We start from the raw sequence: 21,556 nt of genomic DNA on the forward strand, positions 1-21,556 counted from the left end.
TTTTTTTTTTTTTCCCCAGGGAGGGCCAGACATCCCCGCCCCACCCCCAGCCCCCACCTCTCCCGTTCTTTCCACCCCGGCTGTGAAAGCGTTAACCCCCGGGCTCTGCGCACCCCTCCCCCACCCCCCAGCCGCTCCCGCCCAAGTTCCTAAAAAAGAAAGGTGTAAAGTTTGGTGCAGATAGAGAATGAATGATCAAAGCCAAGCCGATACTTCCTGTCGCCCGGACGCTATATATAACGAGATGAGTGCACGGGCCGCGGAGACGCCGCGGAGCGCTCGTCCAGCCGCCGCCGCCGCCCAACGCTGGAGGTTTCCCGGGGACCGCAATGAACCAGCTGCTGTGCTGCGCGCTCGTGGTAAGTGCCCGGCGGGACGCGGGCCCTGGGAGCCTGCCCGCCGCGGCCCCACGGGGCCCGAGCTCCGCGCGCTCCCTGGCCCGGGACAGAGCTGGGGCAGCTTGGAACGGGAGACCTCCTTCCGGAGCCCATCGCGCCGCTCGTGGCGTGTCTCTTTGCACTGGAAAGTTCCTGCTGGGTTTATGGAAAGGCGAGAGGAGCTCTAAACCCTTTTCGTTTGAATGATTTGTATCCATTTTATTTACTTTCCTCTTTGCAGATGATCTGACGCCCTCCAGGAGTTCATACCATCTTTGCTTAGTTGGATATTACTATGATTATTTAGAGTGGCCTCTTAGAAGCAGAGTTAAGTTGGGAGTTGTCAGTCCTCTTAGAACTGTTATAACTAGAATAAAATTTGGTTGCGGTGAACATGAGAGGATACATCATTAGGCTCTTTCCCCACTTAAGCAAATGTTATGGGAAATTTTGCGTAACTGGCACCTGAGAAAAAAAATCATACACACACAAGCGCACACACACACAGGTACACGGGTTTCATAACTGCACAATTTAGGATCCTAATGCAATTTTATTATTAAAATGGTTTCTTTCCCGTTCTTAACTTCAATGTAATGTGGAAGATATTGATGGACTAATGTTAGTTATATTATAAAATAGATTTCAGTAATTGAAGTTCGACACTGAAGAGGGCTACAAGTTATTTTTAATGTGCTGTTTAGAAAGAAAGGAGTCTTTGTGACTTAGGTTACCTCTTTTTTTAGTTAAGATTTTGACCAATCAAGTTAATAAGATTTGTTTGTAGATTATTCTATGGCTCATGACTTATTTCCTTTATGTCACCAGAGTATACAATACATTAAGATGGGAATCAGACATTTGTGAGACATTAAGCCCCATATGTGTTTTGAGCACGTTGGAGTAAATGCTCGAGTTTCAACATCCAACCCACAAATAGTGAGTAGTAGGCTAGGAAATCTTCCAGGTAGTTCCCAGGATACACAAGCATAAATAAGTAAATAAATAGCAAAGTCACTAAAGAAAATGTAGGTTGGACAGGAGTGCACAAGTAGGTATAATAATCTTATCTACCTCTACCTAATGTAAGATAAAATATATAAAATAGCTCCACCAATATGGTTACCATGGAGAACTTTTTGAAAAGTAAACCTTTATTAAAACATAACACACACACAGAGTTGCCCAACTCATAAGTGCCTAATTTAAGTTTCTCAAAGAAAACACTTGTGAGCTAGCAACCAGATCAAGAAATACGACATTACCAGCACCCAGAATCTCCCTGGGCTCGTCCTTCTCGCTAATATGTCTATAACCAGAGTAATCAATATTCTGACTTCTAACATCAAAGATGAGCTTTGTTTGTTTGGGACTTTATATAAATGGACTTTTATCACTTTTCTATGTCTGGCTGCTTTCACTTAAGCTCCATTTATGAGATCATTTTTTTTTAAACCGTTGGATGTACAATCGTTCATTCATTTTCATTGTATGGTATTCCATTGTATGGATGTACCACGATTAATTTAATCATTCTAGCATTTAGTTCGTTTACATCATTCTGCTATGAAAATGGGGACATTTTATTCTTCCTTGCCTTTGTATTCTGTTAAAGATTTAATTGATAATAAACATATTATCAATGACTTTTAAGCTTCAGAATTTCCACTAAATAATGTATGTATTTAATAATAAGTGCTCCTAAGCAATAAGTAAATGTATATTTTGATATATAGTCTATCTAGGGAGCTTGATATGTTTAGAGATAAAACTAATTGTAGATGATGCACCAGTATCAAAAGAGAAGACTTTCTATGTGTTTTGAACCTAGGAAATACTTTCAACAGGAAAGATTTTCCTTTTCCTTTCTGTAGTTGCTTGGATTGACTTTAAGAAATGACTGGAGATGGATACTTTGTACTTAGACACAAGGAGTCCAGATGCCCTTTCGTAAGCACCCTCGGTGCAGTTGTAAGGAGTAGAAGCATCACAGGAAATTGTCCTCCATAGCAGGCATGCCCCTAGGCATGAGTGACCAAGTGGAAAACAAGATGGACACCACTCCAGCCCCCGTGAGCCTCACAGCCTAATGGAGAAGGCAGATAATAGACAATTAACTCTGTCTAATGAGAGTAACAAAAGGGCAGAAGCTGGGTGACTTGGGCATAGAAAAGATTCTGCCCTCGTGGTCCTTACAAAGGAAGCCACAGAGCAGTGGTTATCAGTGGGAGCAAAATTCAAATCCACCAACACCATCTCCTTGACACATGACCTTGGCCAAGTTACATCTTTCTTGAGTTTTCATTTTCTCTTCTATAAAACAGAGATAACATTATGCACACCGGCCATATCACCACATACAATCCCGCTCCATATTAACAGCAGCTTCTAGATTATGCGATCAGCTCACTGTAGGTAAATCTAGACCCAAGGGAATTTTGTAAATGAAATGCTAATGCCCCTCAGAGGAGGGAGAGAAGGCTACACTACTTATTACCTTGAAGGAGGACTAGAATGTTTTCATTGTTGGGGATAAAATCCAGGTGTCCCGAACCTAAGGCACGGGAGAAAGTATAATGGTGTGGCAAAGTAGAATTCTAGATTTTTCTGGGAGAACACAGGATATACCAGGAGGCAAGCCATGCGGGGGTGTGGCCAACAAGACTAAGGCCATAGTCACTGGCTCTTTGGAATGCTAACTAAAATGTCCAGGAGAGGCCTGCAGTGGAAGGTGAGGTCACTGTGTCCCCAGTCACCTCCATTCATGGGTGCTCGGGGCCACCTGATACTCTGGGAACATCTTGCCTGGGCCTAGATTTTAACTGGTGGGTGAAACTTCCCATTGTGTTGTGCCCAAACCACCTGCTGGCCTTCTCAAAGCTGATCCGTGTCATGGTGACAAGACTTGGATGGAGTGTGGGAATAAAGGGATTGAGAGCAAGAAGGCGATTTTGACAGCTTGATCCCCCTGTCCATTAGGATAATGCCTTTTCTGGTTTGTTCTGTTGTTTTGTTGTTTATTTCGGTTTCCTTCCTCTCGCTCAGTGACTGAGAGTTTTTGTCTTGCTTTTACTTGTTGGCTTCTTTACTTATTTTAAGAGAACGATCACTCTGGAGTTTGTAGGAGAATCTGACATATATTCAGTCCCAAACAGTCCTGATCCCTGCCCTAGCAACCTTCAGCACAGTGCTCTAATTTGAATCTGATCTTTAATTTTACTTCTAGGCTTAAACCACAGTTGTCCAATTCCCCCTGGCTGGGGGAAAGAAAGCATCTGTGCCAGATGTTTCATCCACGTAGTTCTAGAAGGAGAGCTATGGCAGCATCTGTCAGAGGGGCACTAAACACACACTCAATTCTTCTTGCCTTCCTTTCCACTAACGTGCCTGCTGGGTTTTGCCCTGAGGAACCCTCAGCCCTCCTACCAACATGTTCCGACATGTTCCCTATTCTGAAAGCTTTCAGTGAAAAGCATTATTCCTTTCTGCAGCTCATTAACCAGTAGCATTTTCTTTAGCTGGAGTTTCTTCTTTGTAGCCCGCCCAAAAAAGAGGACTGGGAAATAGAGTGCAGAGAAAGAGTAATTTTATAAAAATTTATATTTGCATTATTCAAGGCTTTGACAAAGGATGCCTGGATGCCCCTTGTGTTGCTGCAATGAAGCCAAAATGTCAAAGTTACCAGTGTATTTGTAGGTCTTGCCCTGTAGGGCAGTAATTCTCAATCATATCCCTCTTCCACGCACTCTGAAAATATATCCTTTGTAACAACTCTCTTGCTCCCCCGAAACGAAATTTAGAGCACCTATATTTTACTTATGTACATAATTTTTAAAGTCAATATACCAGCATAACTACACTATAAAGGACAAATAAAAGGAAAGTAGCTAAAAATAAAATACAACTTCGCTGGAGACATCATGAAGCCGTGATATGTTAGCATCTTTATGTGAAATTGCTGTGAACACATCGCTAGGAACAAAGGTCAGAGCCCATGCGATCTGCTGGGGTTCAAAACCATGATCAGTGTTGGCTTTCATGTGGCGCTTTTCTGAAATGGTGAACAAACCCCTCCAGAGTTTTAAAACAAAGCAAAATACAACCTTCTATCCAAGTTTATGTTGTAAAATTCCTGGAAAGTTCAATATATATAAAAATCATGCAAAAACCACTTTGTGTATATATAAAACGGAATCTGAATCTAGGCCAGGATAATGATAAATAGGGGTGTGTGTGTGTGTGTGTGTGTGTGTGTGAATAGAACATCTTGACGTGGGTGGGACACGAGATTCTTCTTGATGGCCCAGGATGTCTAGCAGTCACGGTGATAACAAAAATCCTCCACAGATTTTTCCAGAACTTGCAGGGGATAGCACCACCACTTTGTGGGAAACACAGTACAAGCTCTTTGCAAACACAGATTTCCATTTTCTTCACATTTGTGGCTCCCAGGTCTCCACGGTGCCTGACACTAAAGGTGTGTTTGCGAAGTCAGAGGAGCCATAGTGAGATCTGGTAGTGTGTTCCATCATCTACCAACAGTTTCCTTGCTGCCGGAGAGTTAACATTCTAATGTTGCCTTTGATCTCTTTCAAAATACAGATGTGATACCCTATCCACCTGACCAATATTTTAGATATTCCTTTGCACATTTCTACTATGATGGTTCATATCCATACCTTCATGAAGACCCATTCTTAAGTGAGCAATAGAAATGAACTAGATTCATATAGTGACCCGTGGAGGGGCAGCGTAAGCTCAGTTGAACCCACTTCCTGACCTCCCCATCAGGTTGCTCTGGGCATCCAGTATACATGTTTGGTTTGATCAGTCTTACGTGTTTGTAAAATGTGCCAATGGAGAAGTCAAGTAGACATTTGGATTCAAAATGGCGGAGTGTAGGAGAAGCCTGGGCTCAAGATAAAAAAAAAAAGTCAGGTCATCAGGGTACAGCAGGTTTTTAAAGCCCTAGGGAAGGGTGATGGATTGCACAGGGCAAGAGAGGAGAGAGGCAAACAACCCCAGGGCGCATTTGTGATAGTGAAAGTCCAGTAAACAAAATGCAAATATGAACAGTAATAGCAGGTGTGTTTAGAAAAGAAAACAAAAATCAAAATAAAACTGAGCAACCCACAAGAGCAGGAACTAGTGAATCGGAACTCCTAGCAACATCTGTAAACTATCTGTGTAAGAAGAAAGATGGAGGTATGGCCAACTTGAAATAGATACAAGGACAGCATTTTTATGTGACATGTAATTAGTTTTTGGAACTCACTGCCACAGAATATTTTGGGGTGACTAGCATAGAAAGTCTAAAAAAAGGATTCTTTTAGACAGTTGTGAGGGATAAGAATAGTGTTACAAGACATTAGGTATGAAGCTGTGTGCCCCCACACCCCCTCACAGTTACCTGGGCTTCTCTAAATTAAGGTCCTGAAGGCCAGAACCATCTGCAGACATACCACAATGGTTCCTCCGAACTCAAGGCGACATAACTTCCCAGGTATGGCCTGGGTAGGTCATTTTCACCCCAATTTCTGGGAAACACCTGCATCAGCCAGACCATAATGGGTAGGCAATGCAGGAGGAAATGAAATATCTTTCCTAAAGCCTTGCTTTAAAAAAAAAAAAAAAAAAAAAAAAAAGTAATGTGCTCCTAATGGCCTTCATTTATGACTTTCTTATTTGGATTTTTTAAAAATTTGCCTTTCTAAAATTATGTCTTAATACTGTGAAGACATTGTTTAATTTTATTGGAACAACTTCTCTAAAAATAAAAAGAATAGCCTTAGGATACTCACTTCAATTTAGTCTATCCCTTGGAAGCATTTTCTGTAAGAACTTCTTAAATAATCAACTATAAAATAGGAGAATGGGTGTCAAGATGGATTTAGATTTAAAACAAGGCAGTAATTCATCTAAACCTCCTGACTGCCTTTGGTAAATTCAATTTTCTTCCCTGGCCTATGACTCAAAAACCTCAATTCCCATGTAATGTTGCTTTCATGTTCAAAGAAGTGATTTCTTTCATTTCTTTGAAAATATGGATATCAGGAACCTATTCTTTAAAAAGATGCCCCCACCATCAATTTGCACTACCACCACCACCACCAACAACAAAAAAAATGTGATTTAGAAATTAAGTTGGACATAGTGACGGTGAGATCGCTGTGGTGGCTGGAGGCAAGATTCTGTCTTAGTCTGAGGTCCGGTTGGTGACACCAGCACTGTGGGTCTTAACTTTACCCATGTCAAAAAATTGTTGAATCCTTATATTGGACACCTGAAACTAATTAATACACTGGGTGATAATTATGCTTGAATAAAAAATCTTAATCATAAAAATAAATAAAATAGGGGTATTGGACCAGGTGATATGTGGGAGGTCTGCTTTAGTTTCGAGCTTTTGTCATTAAAAAATAATAGTAACAAATCGATGATATACGATTTAATAGTCCAAACATGCAAAAATCAAAAGGACTTATTTATCTATGAAAAAAATTATCTTAAAGGACCATTTTTTAACAATCTACTCTGTTGCACTTGTCAGTTTCTTCTGCCCCCCCCCCCCCCCGGTTTCAGGTATAAGAAATTCTGTTTCAGTCAGTGAGATCCCAGGGGAGGCAGCTTTTGAAATGTCTTCTACTTTAAAGTGGTAAGACTTAATTGTTTTAAGATCACAGATTATTCTTTTAAACCATAAAACATTTTCTCATTTGGAAATAAGTCCTTCTTGTCCTTAGCTAGTATGCGTAGAAGTCATTAATGTGTGCATTTTCTATATTACATTTAGTTAGAAGTCAGGTCCAAGACATTCCCTCAGGACTTAGGAAAGAGGTATAATTTTGGTTCCTAGCAATCTCCCTAAACTCATTGCAGAATTTTCTTTGCATTTATCTTCACAAGGAAGTACTTGACAGCTGCACGTGGCTTTTTGGAATAGATGTCAAACCTTAGGGCAGAATAAGCTTGGTAATGGGTTAAATACTTCCCTTGAGTACCATACCAGGCTGGTAGACAGAAATCTCTGCTCCCACACTTTGTTTTCTATCATTTCTTTTCTTTTTTCTTTTCTTTTCTTTTCCTTTTCTTATTTCTTTTTCTTTCTTGCTTGCTTTTCTTTCTTTCTTTCTTTCTTTCTTTTTTTTTTTTTACTATTTCATTTTTCAGTTGTCTCTACACCCAACATGGGGCTCAAACCCTCAACCCCAAGATCAAGAGTTTCATGTGCTTTCCTACTGAGCCAGTTGGGTGCCCTCTGTCCCTTCTTTTAATATTGAGTGAAAAGAAAAGAAAATTGACTGGATTGTGCTCAAAGGTCCATAAGAAAGCATGAGTGATGTTTATTGAGCAAGGATGTAGCTGCAAGTGCTACTTGTAGATCATTCTCCATCCTCCCTTCCAGAAACATGGTAAAACCGTGCTTTCCAGTCTTTTGGTAAGGGGGGACCATGGAGGGTGGGGAGAGGACGAATAGCTCTGGCCATTGACTTGTGAGTTAAAATGGTATGTCACTCCAAATTAGAGCACTAAAGTGGGCATATGACCCCCTCCCCCAACTTTTTTTACCCCTCTTTTCCTCCTCCACATCAAACCAGTCACGTTCTAGATATTAGTGGTGTTATCATCCTAAGTCCTGGACAAAGGACAATGTTAATTAGGCCCCGCTAGGAATATAGCATGAGTGAGAAATAAACCTTTGGTATTTTTTATTTTTTATTTTAATTTTTTTTTAAGATTTTATTTATTTGACAGACAGAGATCACAAGTAGGCAGAGAGGCAGGCAGAGAGAGAGGAAGAAGCAGGCTCCTTGCTGAGCAGAGAGCCCGATGCAGGGCTTGATCCCAGGACCCTGGGATCATGACCTGAGCCGAAAGCAGAGGCTTAACCCACTGAGCCACCCAGGCGCCCACCTTTGTTATTTTTAAATCACTGAGATTTTGAAGTTGTTTATTAGCACAGCATAAAAGCCAGCCAGTCCCAACTCACTCAGTACCCAGACCCCAGGAATATTAGATCATTGAGAGGCAGGAGCATTTAATCACAGTGCTTGATCTATGATTTTAGATTACTAGTTGAAACTATTATTATCAGTTGAACTATTAGTTGAAACTCCCTCATCAAAGATACTGTTAGAAGTGTTCATGAGGAAGGACCTCTTCTTTCTTCTGTTGCTGGAAAATTCGAAATTCAGGGAACTAAAAATATGTAAAAGCTTAGCCAGGCTGCAAAATGGAAAGGTCAAAAGGTACTTAACTTACCAGACACCCTTTTATGTGAGAATAAGAAACAGAAACAGGGATCGTGTTTTTTCTCGTCATTGCTTCCAACTGACCCTCCTTCATAGAGGGCCACCGCCATCTTTCATCAGGACAACATCTACGCATTGAAGCTGAGCCAAAGAAGGAAATCACAAAATAGGAAGAAACTAAGGATTCTTAGGATATGTATAGTATGTGGAAGACACACACAATATTTCACTTTATTTTCATAAAAAATGCTATGTTGTGGAGATTAGTCTTACTTTATAGATGGAGAAACTGAGGTTCCAAGAGGAGAAGAAATTTTCCCTAGGGTAACCCAGCTGAGTTTTTTTTGTCCTAAAGGCATTTCCATCTAGTAGCTGAGGCCAGTGGGAAACAAAATATCCTTCCGCAGGAGCCCTGCTTCCGTGTGTGCCTTCAAACTGAGAGATCTCGTCTCAGCTGAGGTTAAGAGAACCCCAGATGGGGCTTGCGAGGGTCAAATCTTTGGGCATAGTGAATCTAATGTGTTTTTCATCCTTTTGCAGTTCCTCCTTTGGCTTCAGTGGGAGCATCATGTCTTTTTCTTTTGAAATTAAGTGCCTTGGCCTCCTTACTGGGCATGAGTTCAAAGCCCAGATGCCTTAGGAAACACAGCATGAGGCATACACACGTTTTAGTACCTTACTGGAAAGTGCAGTCCTAGGGAAGGAGGAATGAGTGAAAGCAGAGTAAGGCAGAAAAGGAAGGAGAGCACGTTCAAGAGGGTGCGTTACCCAGAAGCTACTGCTTCTGAAGTACCACTCAGTTTCAGGGAACCATCGTCCGGAGGGCCTATGTGAACCACTGCATTTCAGGACAAGGGAGGGAGAAGAATTTACTCAGCAGGATAGATGGTGGGATGGATGATAGATAGATGATAGATAGATAAGGAAGGAAGGAATGAGGGTAGGGTAGGTAAGGAGGGTAGAAGACAGATAAGATGGGTACACAGATAAGATGGATAGGTAAAAGATAGATCTTATTGAACTTTATATTGTGTTCAGTTGGTTATTTATATGCCTAGCTCCTTCGTAAGGCTGCAAGTTTCCAGACACAAGCATATCTTGTTAAAGGCTTAGATTTGGATAGGATTAGATGGAATCCCAGCTCACATGTGTGCTAGCTCAGTGACCTTTGACCTATCACTGACCTTCTCTGAGACTATTTCTTCATCTATAAAATAGGGATCAGCCTCTCTCATCAGATGTTGGCGGAGGGGATGGATGATATTAGCATGTGAAGAAAGGGTTTAGAATAGAGCCTGGTAGGTCATACTATAAGGCACTAAGCTATTATTATTCCCATACCACCTGGAGCTTCTGGAATTTCCCATGTTGGAGGCACACGGTGAATCCCTCCATGTTTAAGTCACACTCTGTTTTGTTCCATTTCTATTTGTAGTTTCTGTTCCAATCACTACAGCTTCTCAGTCCTAACTTTTTCTCACCAGCTGCCCTTAACCATATGTTGATTGGACCTCAATCCAGATCATTAACAACCCAAAGAGATGAATGAAATGATGTGAGTAATGTAGTACCTTCGAAGAAAAGCACTGTAGAAATAAAAAGGAATTTAAAATACTGATGTTCAAAATTATCAACATACTAAAATGTCTTGCCAATTCTGAGCCCCAAACGCCAGGGACCGTAGCTGGAACACCTGGACATAATGCTTATTTGGTGGATCTGAACGGACATAATTATAGAGAAATTGCTCTGCTGTTGAGTTGAACTTTTCAGAATTAGTGGTCAATCTCAAATCTGGTGATTAGCAGAAATGCAAGAGAAGAACTATTAAGATATTAAGTCGGGGGGCACCTGGGTGGCTCAGTGGGTTAAAGCCTCTGCCTTCGGCTCAAGTCATGGTCCTGGTGTCCTGGGATCGAGCCCCACATCGGGCTCTGTGCTCTGCAGGGAGCCTGCTTCCACCTCTCTCTGTCTGCTTCTCTGCCTACTTGTGATCTCTGTCTGTCAAATAAATAAATAAAATCTTAAAAAAAAAAAAAAGATATTAAGCCGGGGGCCCAAGCATGTGAGCTTTCTACGTAACTTTCTTGGAAAGTTTTTAAGTTCACGTGTATTGCTAGTTCATTTTCCTCAGAGATTTTTTTCTTTTCTTTCCATTTGTTAATCTGTCAGAGTTAGCTGTCGGTAAAACAACTCCAAAACACCAAAGACATCATCAGCGAATCTGTCCGGATAATTCTGGATGATTCCATATATAAATAAGGTACTGCTCACTAACTTAAAAGGCTTCAAACAGCCAAAGGAAACTTCTGACGGCAACGAAAAATTGCATTTCAAGTTGAAGTTTACCTGAGACAGTTCTTCAGCCCCCAGGGAAGCCAAATAGTGTAGAATGTGGCTCAGCGATTCATCTAATAAATCATAATTCCTTGGGTTTCTTTTCCCGTTTTCCTCGCATTGGCTGTTGACAGCAAATCAGTTCTGTATAGATGAACAGGTTTAATTCATTTGCTCCTGCTTCTGACGTAGAGACCTAATCCTCCACCAAACAACCGGCTATTGTGAAAATTATTAAGCAGTGGGAGAGCCTTAGGTGGGGAACTTGCTGCAGCAGATAAACCTCTCAGATGAACGACCCGTTTTGTTTCTACATTCGCCTTGAAAATGGGAGCTGCGTGCAAATGGACGGTACCTCAAAATGCCACGTGAGATGAAAGATGCTTTGGAAATTTCTTTCCTTGAGGCAACTTGTCATCAGTATCATTTTATAGATGAGAAAATTTCAGATTTTGTGATTGTTCTTGCAAATTTACATGTTGAATATTTGTCTGTGGGCATATATCATCCCCAGGAATCCTAATTACACATAGTAGGCATTCAGTGTATCTGTTGAGTTGAATAAAATTAAATGTGATATATTGAATACTTGATATGCGTAAGGTACCATGTTACGCATATGAGGACGGAGACAAATACTTTTCCCTTCGGCCCCTCTAAGCAGCCGCATGACACTGCCTTGCAAACATTTGATATAGACCAAGAAGATGACACCAGTTGGGGCGATACTGAAACTAATTACAAAAGAAATCAGAATAGGGAAATAGTCAATTTCTGGCGATCGTAAGTGTGTTACTTCCTACTGAACAAGAAACGTCAAAATGTCTTCAGAAATAAGTCTGGTTCAAAATTCCCATTTCCCACCTTCTATGTAATTAGTACATGTAATAATGCCTCCTATTTGTCTGGAAGTTTATTCTTTACCAAATTTATCTGTGTCCCTCCTTTTATTTGACAGAGAGAGATCAGAAGCAGGCAGAGCATCAGGCAGAGAGAGAGGGGGAAGCAGGCTCCCTGCTGAGCAGAGAGCCCTATGTGGGGCTCGATCCCACGACCCTGGGATCATGACCTGAGCTGAAGGCAGAGGCTTAACCCACTGAGCCACCCAGGCGCCCCTCTCCTTTTATTCATTTGAAATACAACAACTGTACAGGCATAGTTCAAATAACGATTATTCTCATTTTAGAGGTAAGATAGTGGTTCAAGGTTATGAAACCTGGTGGTCAGACTGAGTTTGGAACCCTGGTATTCATAGTCTAAATGCAAGTTTGAGCTAACAGCGCTCTTCTTAATTAACATTGAACTAATGGCGAAGCTATATACTCTAGACTTTATTAAATTATCCATTTAGCATTCTTTCCAAAACACTGTGATATTCCTACCTTTTTTACTTCCTCTTTTTTCATCCTATCTTGTGTATGTTCATAAGTTCTGGGGTTAAGTTTTGTGTTTTTATGCTTCTATGCAGTCTCCCTGGGTAATGCCATCTGAACTCTCTGCTTCTAGAGCCATGTATGTGCTGCTAACCCTGAAACCTGTGTGTTTCTCTGCCTTTCTGTCCTAAATTCTCAATACATATATCCAGTCATTTAGTACACACCACTTGAGTCTCATAGACGGAAGATGTTCCAATCTAAATTCATTTTCTTTCTCCATATCTGTCTTCTCCTCCTGGTGTCAGTAATTAATGGCAATACTACATATCTAATAGTTCAAATTCATGGGCACGTTCTTCCATTGCTTTTTCTAGGACACACTCCCCATGCAATCAGCCAACATCTATCTATCTCTTCCTCTCCTCTGTCACCAGTACCTGTCTTCAGTCCCTCATAATTTCTGACCTTTCTCTGCCAAGTCTTTTCTAGATCCTCTCTCTCCTCTCTTCTGCTTCCAATAGCTTTGCAGTGATTTATGAGATTTTTACATTAGGCTGGGGTTTTAGATCAATGTTCAACTCCATCATTTAGCACTATTTCTAGAGCATAGTAATGGTGTCAGGAAGTGTTTGCTGAATGAATCAATGAATTATTTAAGGAATGGAGGAGAAAAGGAATGGGCTACTACACTATAAGACTATAGAAAATCAAATACACTAAGCTTCAGAGGAAAACAGTTGTTTAAAACATAAGATTTAGGGGCGCCTGGGTGGCTCAGTTGCTTAAGCGTCTGCCTTTGACTCAGGTCATCATCTCAGGGTCCTAGGATCGAGCCCCGCATCGTGCTCTCTGCTCAGCATGGAGCCTGCTTCCCCCTCTCCCTCTGCCTGCCTCTCTGCCTACTTGTGATCTCTCTCTCTCTGTGTCAAATAAATAAATAAAATTTTTAAAAAATTTAAAATAAAAAAATAAAATAAAAAATAAAATTTATAGTTTATACTATAAGAGATCTTTAGGAAATTCACCATGATATGTATCCTGAATGTCTTCCTTCTTGGCCAAGATGAACTGTAAAATGGCATGGTTTCTAAACTGACCAGAAGTTTACCTAACTCTGGATAGTCCTCAAATAGTTCTCTGTGGCAAAGATCATGACGAGAGATCACAAAAGGAACTCCCAAACCAAGTAGTTATTTCAAGCTGTGCATGGGCTCCTTTTAATGAATTTTCCATAAACGGAAACCCACTGGGTCACTCATGGTTCTGTATACCAGAGAGCGAGCCTGGTAGTATGGAATTGGCTGCATTGCGTAATGCAAAAATAAACTTGTTAGAGAAAAGCGTTTTCTTTTGCCCTTTAGGACGAAGCTTACACCAGTAGAATGCTCTAGTCAGATCATCATCTGAGAAATTTCTGTCTCAGTGGCTTTGGACCAGTAAGTGCTAGTCTTCATAGAAAGAACAAAAGTCAATGTCAGTTCATTTGGACTTCAGGAAGGCTTTGGTTCAGGAAGGCTTTGGTTGATCTTTTGTGATCTCCTAACTCTATGCTCTTCAGTCTAAATGAAAAATAAGCACATCAAGTCTTACTTCTAGAATATGCATGAAGGTTACAGCATAAGTGAGAGTATTTGGTAAATGTTAAAGAATGACTAAAAACAGTATTATATGGCACATGCTCGGGGTTTGAAGTCTGTTTCCACTAATGACTGGGACCTGGGACAGTTATTTACTCATTCTAAGACTCACTTTTATAGCTGGTAGAAACTTAATGATAATAATAATAAAACATTCTAATGTAGAAACTTAATGATAATAAAACATTCTAATGTAGGCACAAACCAAAATATTATAAAGGTTATTTTTAACTCTACTGCCTACCACAGAGTAGAGATTTGATGCACATATGTTAGAATGGAATACACAAACAGAATTCCATCTTCATATTGTCCTTTTTTGTTACTTGCCCATACATGACTATACCACTCTACCTCTTAAATATTGAGAATTCTAATTTGAAATTTTATGTTTGCGACTAAGAGTTAAACGATTAACAAGAAAATCAGTTAAGGGGCACCTGGGTGGCTCAGTGGGTTAAGCCTCTGCCTTCGGCTCAGGTCATGATCTCAGGGTCCTGGAATCGAGCCCCACATCAGGCTCTCTGCTCGGCAAGGAGCCTGCTTCCTCCTCTCTCTCTGCCTGCCTCTCTGCCTACTTGTGATCTCTGTCTGTCAAATAAATAAATAAATAAAATCTTTAAAAAGAAATAAAATCAGTCAAAACATTTAACAATAAAAACTATACACATGTATCATAAACTAAAACATTTAACTAAACTTTCATTCACCTCTATTTTGAGAGTTCGCCAAGGCTAAAGAATCTGTGTTTGCTACCTGAAGTCCTATGCTGTCTTTCTTACAAAACCCTGTTCTGTAATGTATGGCCCATCCATTTCGATTTTGGCACTTAAAAACATTCATGAAACAAACTAATTATTCTAGATGTTTACCCGATTTTGTTTTTACAGTTGTCTCAGAGACTCCAAATTCTATAGCACATTTTTTTATTTTTTGCTTCTTTGTGGCTCATCTTTATCAAGTCATTCTCAAAGCATTTTCCTAAAAGAATAATAATTTTTTCACACCCATGTTGATTAGTTTACATAATATTTAACTGAATTACCTAAGGATTGTTACAACTGTAGCACATACAGGTACATATATACAAGTAGCATAAACAGATGCAGAAACAAACATACAATTTTTCATGAAGGACCAACTCTATGGTAAGCGGATAAAAGATGGCATGTCAGAGGAGGAGGGATAGCTGGGAATTCAGGTCACTGGGGCATCTGCTGGTTCTACAGAGGGAGTAGAAGGCATGGGTGAGTGTGAGAAGTGGAGATTGGAAAAGAGGGTTCTCCTCTCCACTCCAAAGTGGTTTCACAAATAAAACAGTGGAACAAGAAGTAGAAAGGGAGTTAAAGCAAGACATTTGTTTCCAAGCCTATTAGCTAATTGGATGCTGTCAAACCACAGAATATTTTTTAAAATAATTTATTTACTTATGTATTTGTCAGAGAGAGAGAGAGAGAGAGCATGAGCGGGGAGAGGAACAGAGGGAGAAGCAGACACTCTGCTGAGCAGGGAGCCTGATGTGGGTCTCCGTTTCCAGGACCCTGGGATCATGACCTGAGCTAAAGGCACCCAGGCACTCCAAACCACAGAATATTAGAATGGTAGCTAGAAAAAGCTTTAGAGAATAACTGATTCAACCTACTCACCACCATCCTCTACTAACATTTGATAGATGAGGAAAGATGGTTGGGTTGAAATAGAAAATTCTTTTAACCACTGTCCACCATTAAAAATGGAAGGAAAAAGACAAAGCCATCATAGATGGTGCTTTAAGTGTCCTTTCAAGGAAAGGTGCACTGGGGCTTCAGGAAAACGAGGGGTGGGGAGCACTAGATGGGAGGACTCCCAGATGCCCTTAAGCACAAGCGGTCTACACCAAAGGATGGACACATAAGGAATGGGAGGAGGAAGAGAGAAAAAATAAAGAGGAATGGGGCGCCTGGGTGGCTCAGTGGATTAAGCCTCTGCCTTCAGCTCAGGTCATGATCTCAGGATCCTGGGATCAAGCCCAGCATCAGGCTCTCTGCTCAGCGGGGAGCCTGCTTCCTCCTCTCTCTGCCTGCCTCTCTGCCTACTTGTGATCTCTGTCTGCCAAATAAATAAATAAAATCTTTAAAAAAAAATAAAGAGGAAAAATCCCATTTAATTATTCTCTAAAAGCCAAACATAAAACACCCCAAACAGAGGGGCCCCTTCTACAGAAAGCACTTCAGGCTTCCGCAGACACACCTACCCATGTGTCCCAGCTTTTGCCGATGTTCATCAGTGGTTATGCCTTTTACACAGAAGTTCATTTTTGGACTCTCGTGGATTTTAAACACTGTCAGCTGACAAGGGAGATGGAGCCGATGTTAAGATGATGTGTCCTTCTGTGGCATCTTTTCCATTGCTTTTCCAGGAAATGCTGAAGAAAGTGAGAGACAGGACCGAGATGAACAGCTCTATTGATCTTGCCCATCCTCTGTCCAGTAACTGGTTCCAGAAATTCTGTACAGGAATTGGGGCTAACCAGAAACTGAGACCTCACCGTCCAGTTTTGGCCACACAGTCCTGTCTTTTTACCAAAGTGGAAATTTTTCAACTAAAACACAGAGGCCCAATAGAAGTTGCTAAAAACAAGTTATTTTGCAGTTCCTCAAGGCTTTCTGATTTTTTAAAAATATATATGAAAATCCCATGTGGTGGCCTTGGAGAAATTACCTTCACTAATATAATTGCTCTCTAATCCTTAAGTCAACCTTTTTTATTTCTCTGTGGATACCTTTCACCTCAACTTCCCTGTATTTTGAAGAAATGGCAACGAATTTCCAAAGCATGGTTTCTGGAAACCAACAGTGTCATGTCCAATTGCCTAGAAAAATATAAATTGCATCAGCTTTCTTTGTCAGATCTTCAATTTGTGTGGCTCCTTCCAGTGAGGAACACAAGCAGCATCTGGGGGTGGGGGTGGGTGGTTCCCATCCCATGCTCACCACTTCTTGGTAAGGGAGGAAAGAGTCAGTTGAGGAGTAAATGGGCACAACTGAGCCATGTTAAAACGGGAAAGTCAGGCTGGAGTCAGGCTGGAGGAAGTCTTAGGATTTCCAGTCCTACCAAGGTGGTGCTCACTCAGCAGTAGCACAGAGGACAAAGGCATCTCTTTGCACCTCAGAGTCAAGGCTCTTGAAAGTGACATAACCTTTGAAAATGGTCTTTCAGGAAATAAAGGTGAACAGCAAGAGAAGAAAGCATTCCTCCTTGTTTCCATGTGTCTGCAAGTTGCATCGGGAAAACTTCATTCCCTAGCCTTGAAGATTTTAGAAATTTTTAAGCCAAATTCACACAAGGGGCTTTGAGGAAGGTAGCATAATCTTTTCCATCTTGCTCAGTTTCCTTCGAAACATTGATTGCTCCTTGTAATTACTTCTCCCCCCGCCCCCAAAGATTTTGTTTATTTGAGAGAGAATGAGAGAGATAGAGTATGAGGGGGGAGGGTCAGAGGGAGAAACAGACTCCCCACCAAGCAGGGAGCTTGATGCAGGACTTGATCCTAGGACTCCAGGATCATGACCTGAGCCAAAGGCAGTCGCTTAACCAACTGAGCCACCCAGGCTCCCATGTGATTATTTATTTCTTCACTTCTTTACCATCTACCCCTTGCCAGACTGTGAAGGCAACAACCATCTTTGTTCTGTGTCCCACTATACACCAAGTTCCTTCTACAATGCCTGGTACACAGTGGGTGCTCACCAAATGTGTGTTGAATGGATAGATTTCATACTTCTGAAAGATTCAGAGCAAACCAGCTTCCAGCCACTACTGGTTTATTTCTTCTTTCTCCAAATGTCGATGAACTTTGAGTCAATAGAAAGCCCCGGGGAAATTCAAGAACATATTTTCCCTAGAAACCCTCAGATCATGAGGGTGTCTTGAGAAGACTCCCTGGGGCAGCCCTGATTTTGTGTTGTATTCTTTTTGTTGCTTAGGAGTCCTTTACCTCACAGGACTCTTGGTTCCAAGATCCATGGTCTGAAGTGAGATATTTTGTTCTTTTCTTCTGGTTTATCAGCCCATATTAGGCCTGGTCAGCCTTGACACTCTTGTTGTGTTCCAGTAAGAAGTGAATGCATTATTAATTAGATGAAAATGTTTATGAAAAGGGCCATTCTTTACCATTGTCACTCTGAATTCAAAAGGGAGTGCTGTTTCCCTAGCTCCACATGCTTTTGCAGGTCAAGGGGCTTCTGTGAGATTTCCTGTGTTCCATACAGAAGAGAAGTTTGGAAAAAATTATTGTGTTTGGTCTGCCCCTCCTCACAGCCTGAAAATAGTCAATGTTGATCCCCGTACCATAAACAAACAATAAAAAAACAAATAAACCACACCCTACACACAAACAACACTGTTTCTTCTGAGCGCGTGATTTCTGTAATTAGTGTGAAGAATGAATTCCGTGTTCCCTTGAAGATCTAGAATACGAAATGGAGCACCCATTTGGAGCTGCTCTCCCAAGAAGCACCCTCACCCACGAAATAAAAAATTCTATTCTAGAAAGTTCTATTCTAGAAGTATAGAAACTTCAGAAACCCTGCCTGTTCCCTGAGGTTTTTTTCAATCAATGTGAAAAGAGGTGGTTCTTTAATTTTCTTGGATCTGTAAGAGTCAAGACTCTTACATCATTTACCTATAAGAGTCAAGACTGGGCCATATGATGTTCTGGAGGAAATATTCGTCTTAAAATTCTAGGAATCTTTCCGTGAATTGCAGGCTCCATGAGGACAGGGCACATGTCTCACTCACCAGCATATTCCTGGTGCACTCCTGGTAGGCATTCAGTGCCTAGCTGCTGCATGATTGAACGACTGAATGAATGAATGGCCAGGATGACAATGTAATCATGATGCATCTTCACACATCATTCTTAGAATGGAAAAAGTGAAAGAGATATCTAGTCCTAAAGAGAGCTACGAAGATGTCCCCATTGAAATGTTGTTAGTCTCCTCCCATGTTTCCAATCTCTTTGTCTTGCCTTTTTTTTTTTTTTTTTTTGTACAACACTTACCTTCTAAACATGTAATTTCTCTGTAATTTGTTATTTATTCTCTTACCCACCACTACACCAGCACAGGGTTTCTTGACTATTTTACTTACTGCTGCATTCTGATTGCCCAGCACAGATCTTGGCACATAATTAGGGCTCAGGATTTGTGAAGTGGATAAACGAAAGAATAGTCATTGAGTATGGATTCACGCGTTGGAGTCACTGCAGGAGTTTTTTTGTTTTTGTTTTTTTAAATCCCAAATCCCAGCTCCATACCTGTGGAATCAGAATGGGTAGAGGTCTGCATTTCAATTAGGGAGTCTAGGAGTTTCTGGTATAGCTTCTGGGAGAACCACTAATTCATACAACTCATTAATCTAGACATAATCCTGAAATCCAGGGAGATAAAGTGTCCTGTCATCCATGAGCCTGGGTTTACTTAAATACGATGTGTGTTGCCACCCCCATCTTGGTCTTTGAGATTAAGCTGCTTGATGCAAGAATTAGGGCTTCTGGACTTCCTTTCTGTGGTGCAGCCCTGTAGGCAGGAAGGTAATGGGGCTTCAGGTAGTAAAGGACTTTTTGAGTCGAACGACGCTTTTGCACAGAAGAGCCACCCTCTCTCCATGCTAACGTGTTCCCCATTTCCATCTCTCCTAGTTCCTGGACATCTCCATCAAATGGACCACCCAGGAAACCTTTCCTCCAAAGTACCTTCATTATGACCCAGAGACCTCTCGTCAGCTGATGTGTGACAAATGTCCTCCCGGCACCTCCCTAAAACAGCACTGCACGGCAAGGCGGAAGACCGTGTGCGCCCCTTGTCCGAATCACTACTACACAGACCGCTGGCACACCAGCGACGAGTGTCTGTACTGCACCCCGGTGTGCAAGGAGCTCCAGTACGTCAAGCAGGAGTGCAATCGCACCCACAACCGGGTGTGCGAGTGTGAGGAAGGGCGCTACCTGGAGGTCGAGTTCTGCCTGAAGCACAGGAGCTGCCCCCCCGGGTTTGGAGTGCTGCACGCTGGTACGCATCGGCTTTCGACGTGCGGCAAAATTAATGCGATCGTACAGAGTCAGGTAGTACTGAGAGCTTAAGGGAACGGTTTTGTCCTGATGATATTCTAGGATAGCAAATTGCAGAGGTAATAGAACCTGCTAGGTGCATCCTATGTGGCTGGCTTGCTGCCCAGGGACCATTTCTAAGAGGAATACTTTGCCACTGGGGGCAATTTAGTAGCAAATCTCCAATGCAGCGAATGGCTCTCTAATGAGATGCGTGATGGAGTGCCCTTTTTTTTCAAAGGGACACACTCGGAGTCGCACTGTTTATAGTTGATACATACTTCTGGGCTTCCCTTCAGCACGGATAGCTTCAATCTGCAGTGCTTTTTGACAAACATCAGAAATGATAATTGATACCAAGAGAGTCATTAGGCTGATATTAATGAGGCTCTGGAGTGCTAACAATGAGGAGTTATAATTAATTATGTAAAAAATGAGAATGGTTAGGGGAAAGGCATTTCATTATTAAAAATGAAGCTGGTTCTTCCCTTGGCATGGGCGTCGAGTGTCTGCGAGGATAAAGACCCACAGCATCTCTAAAAGGAGCTCATTCTTTATCTTAGACAAAACAGATTGTCAAGCCAATAGTCAGTACTTGTCTACAAACAAAGTACTTTCTCTTTTTGCATTTTGAACAGCTGAGGTTAAGGCCAGTGTGCATTGAATCTTTTAAAGCTGCAACGCACATTTTTTCCTACCACATTCACGAAGCTTCAGTGTAGTCTGTATCCTCCCGTGGCCTGGGAAAATTCAGAATATTCACTTCCTTTCCTTTTTTTTTCTTTTTTCCACTTTTCTGGAGGAAGTAGTAACCAGTATAGATTCTGATTACTAAGTACGAAACAGTGTTTCTCACCCCCAGTGCTACTGACATTTGGGGCTGGATAGTTCTTGCTGTGGGCATCTGTCTTGTGCATTGTAGAATGTTTGGCAACAGCCCTGGTCTCTAGCCACGAGATGCCAAGAGCACTCCTCCCCGGGTCATGATGACCAAAAATATCTCCAGACATTGCCAGTTGTCCCCTGGACGACAAAATCACCCCTAGCGGAGAAGCACTGGTTTAGAGGACGCTAATTCTTTGTAATTATTTTAGCGTTCAGAAGTTGTGATACACAGAGCCTAAATTATTCGATGACAAATACTTTAGGTTTAAAGACATACCAAGGAAACACTCAAAAGTTGAAGTCTGTTCTGTTTCCTAAGTTGTGAATCAGGTAAGAATAATTACAGGAGGTACAAATTGCATGAATGTCCCTTAAAATGTCTCTGGCATGAGTATTTCAGAGAGAAATGGGTGATACTGATGCTTTGGGTTTCAAAATCTAAACCAAATTGTAGGGAGTCAAACTCACCCAACAAAACCAAATCCATTTAATTCAATTCAGTCATTGTATATTGCAGAAAAATTAACTAAGCAGGGACTCTAGTTTGGAAACTAGAAAAATTTGGAAAATAATGGAAATGGGAAGGAATCTTCTCACTTCAGCA

General features: G+C 41.3%; 1 protein-coding gene across 1 annotated transcript in view; it reads left to right on the forward strand.

The window, feature by feature from the left end:
- Positions 1-236: 236 nt before the first annotated feature.
- Positions 237-21,556, forward strand: part of LOC111146632 (TNF receptor superfamily member 11b) — a 28,727-nt gene continuing 7,407 nt past the window's right edge. The window contains exons 1-2 of the mRNA XM_022502265.1: positions 237-359; positions 19,660-20,029. Coding sequence (XP_022357973.1) covers positions 330-359; positions 19,660-20,029 — 400 coding nt within the window. The 5' untranslated portion in view covers positions 237-329. The remainder of the gene's footprint in view (positions 360-19,659; positions 20,030-21,556) is intronic.

This window comes from Enhydra lutris, unplaced genomic scaffold (genome assembly GCF_002288905.1).
Source record: "Enhydra lutris kenyoni isolate GAN:26980312 unplaced genomic scaffold, ASM228890v2 scaffoldscaffold14, whole genome shotgun sequence".
Lineage (NCBI taxonomy): Eukaryota > Metazoa > Chordata > Mammalia > Carnivora > Mustelidae > Enhydra > Enhydra lutris.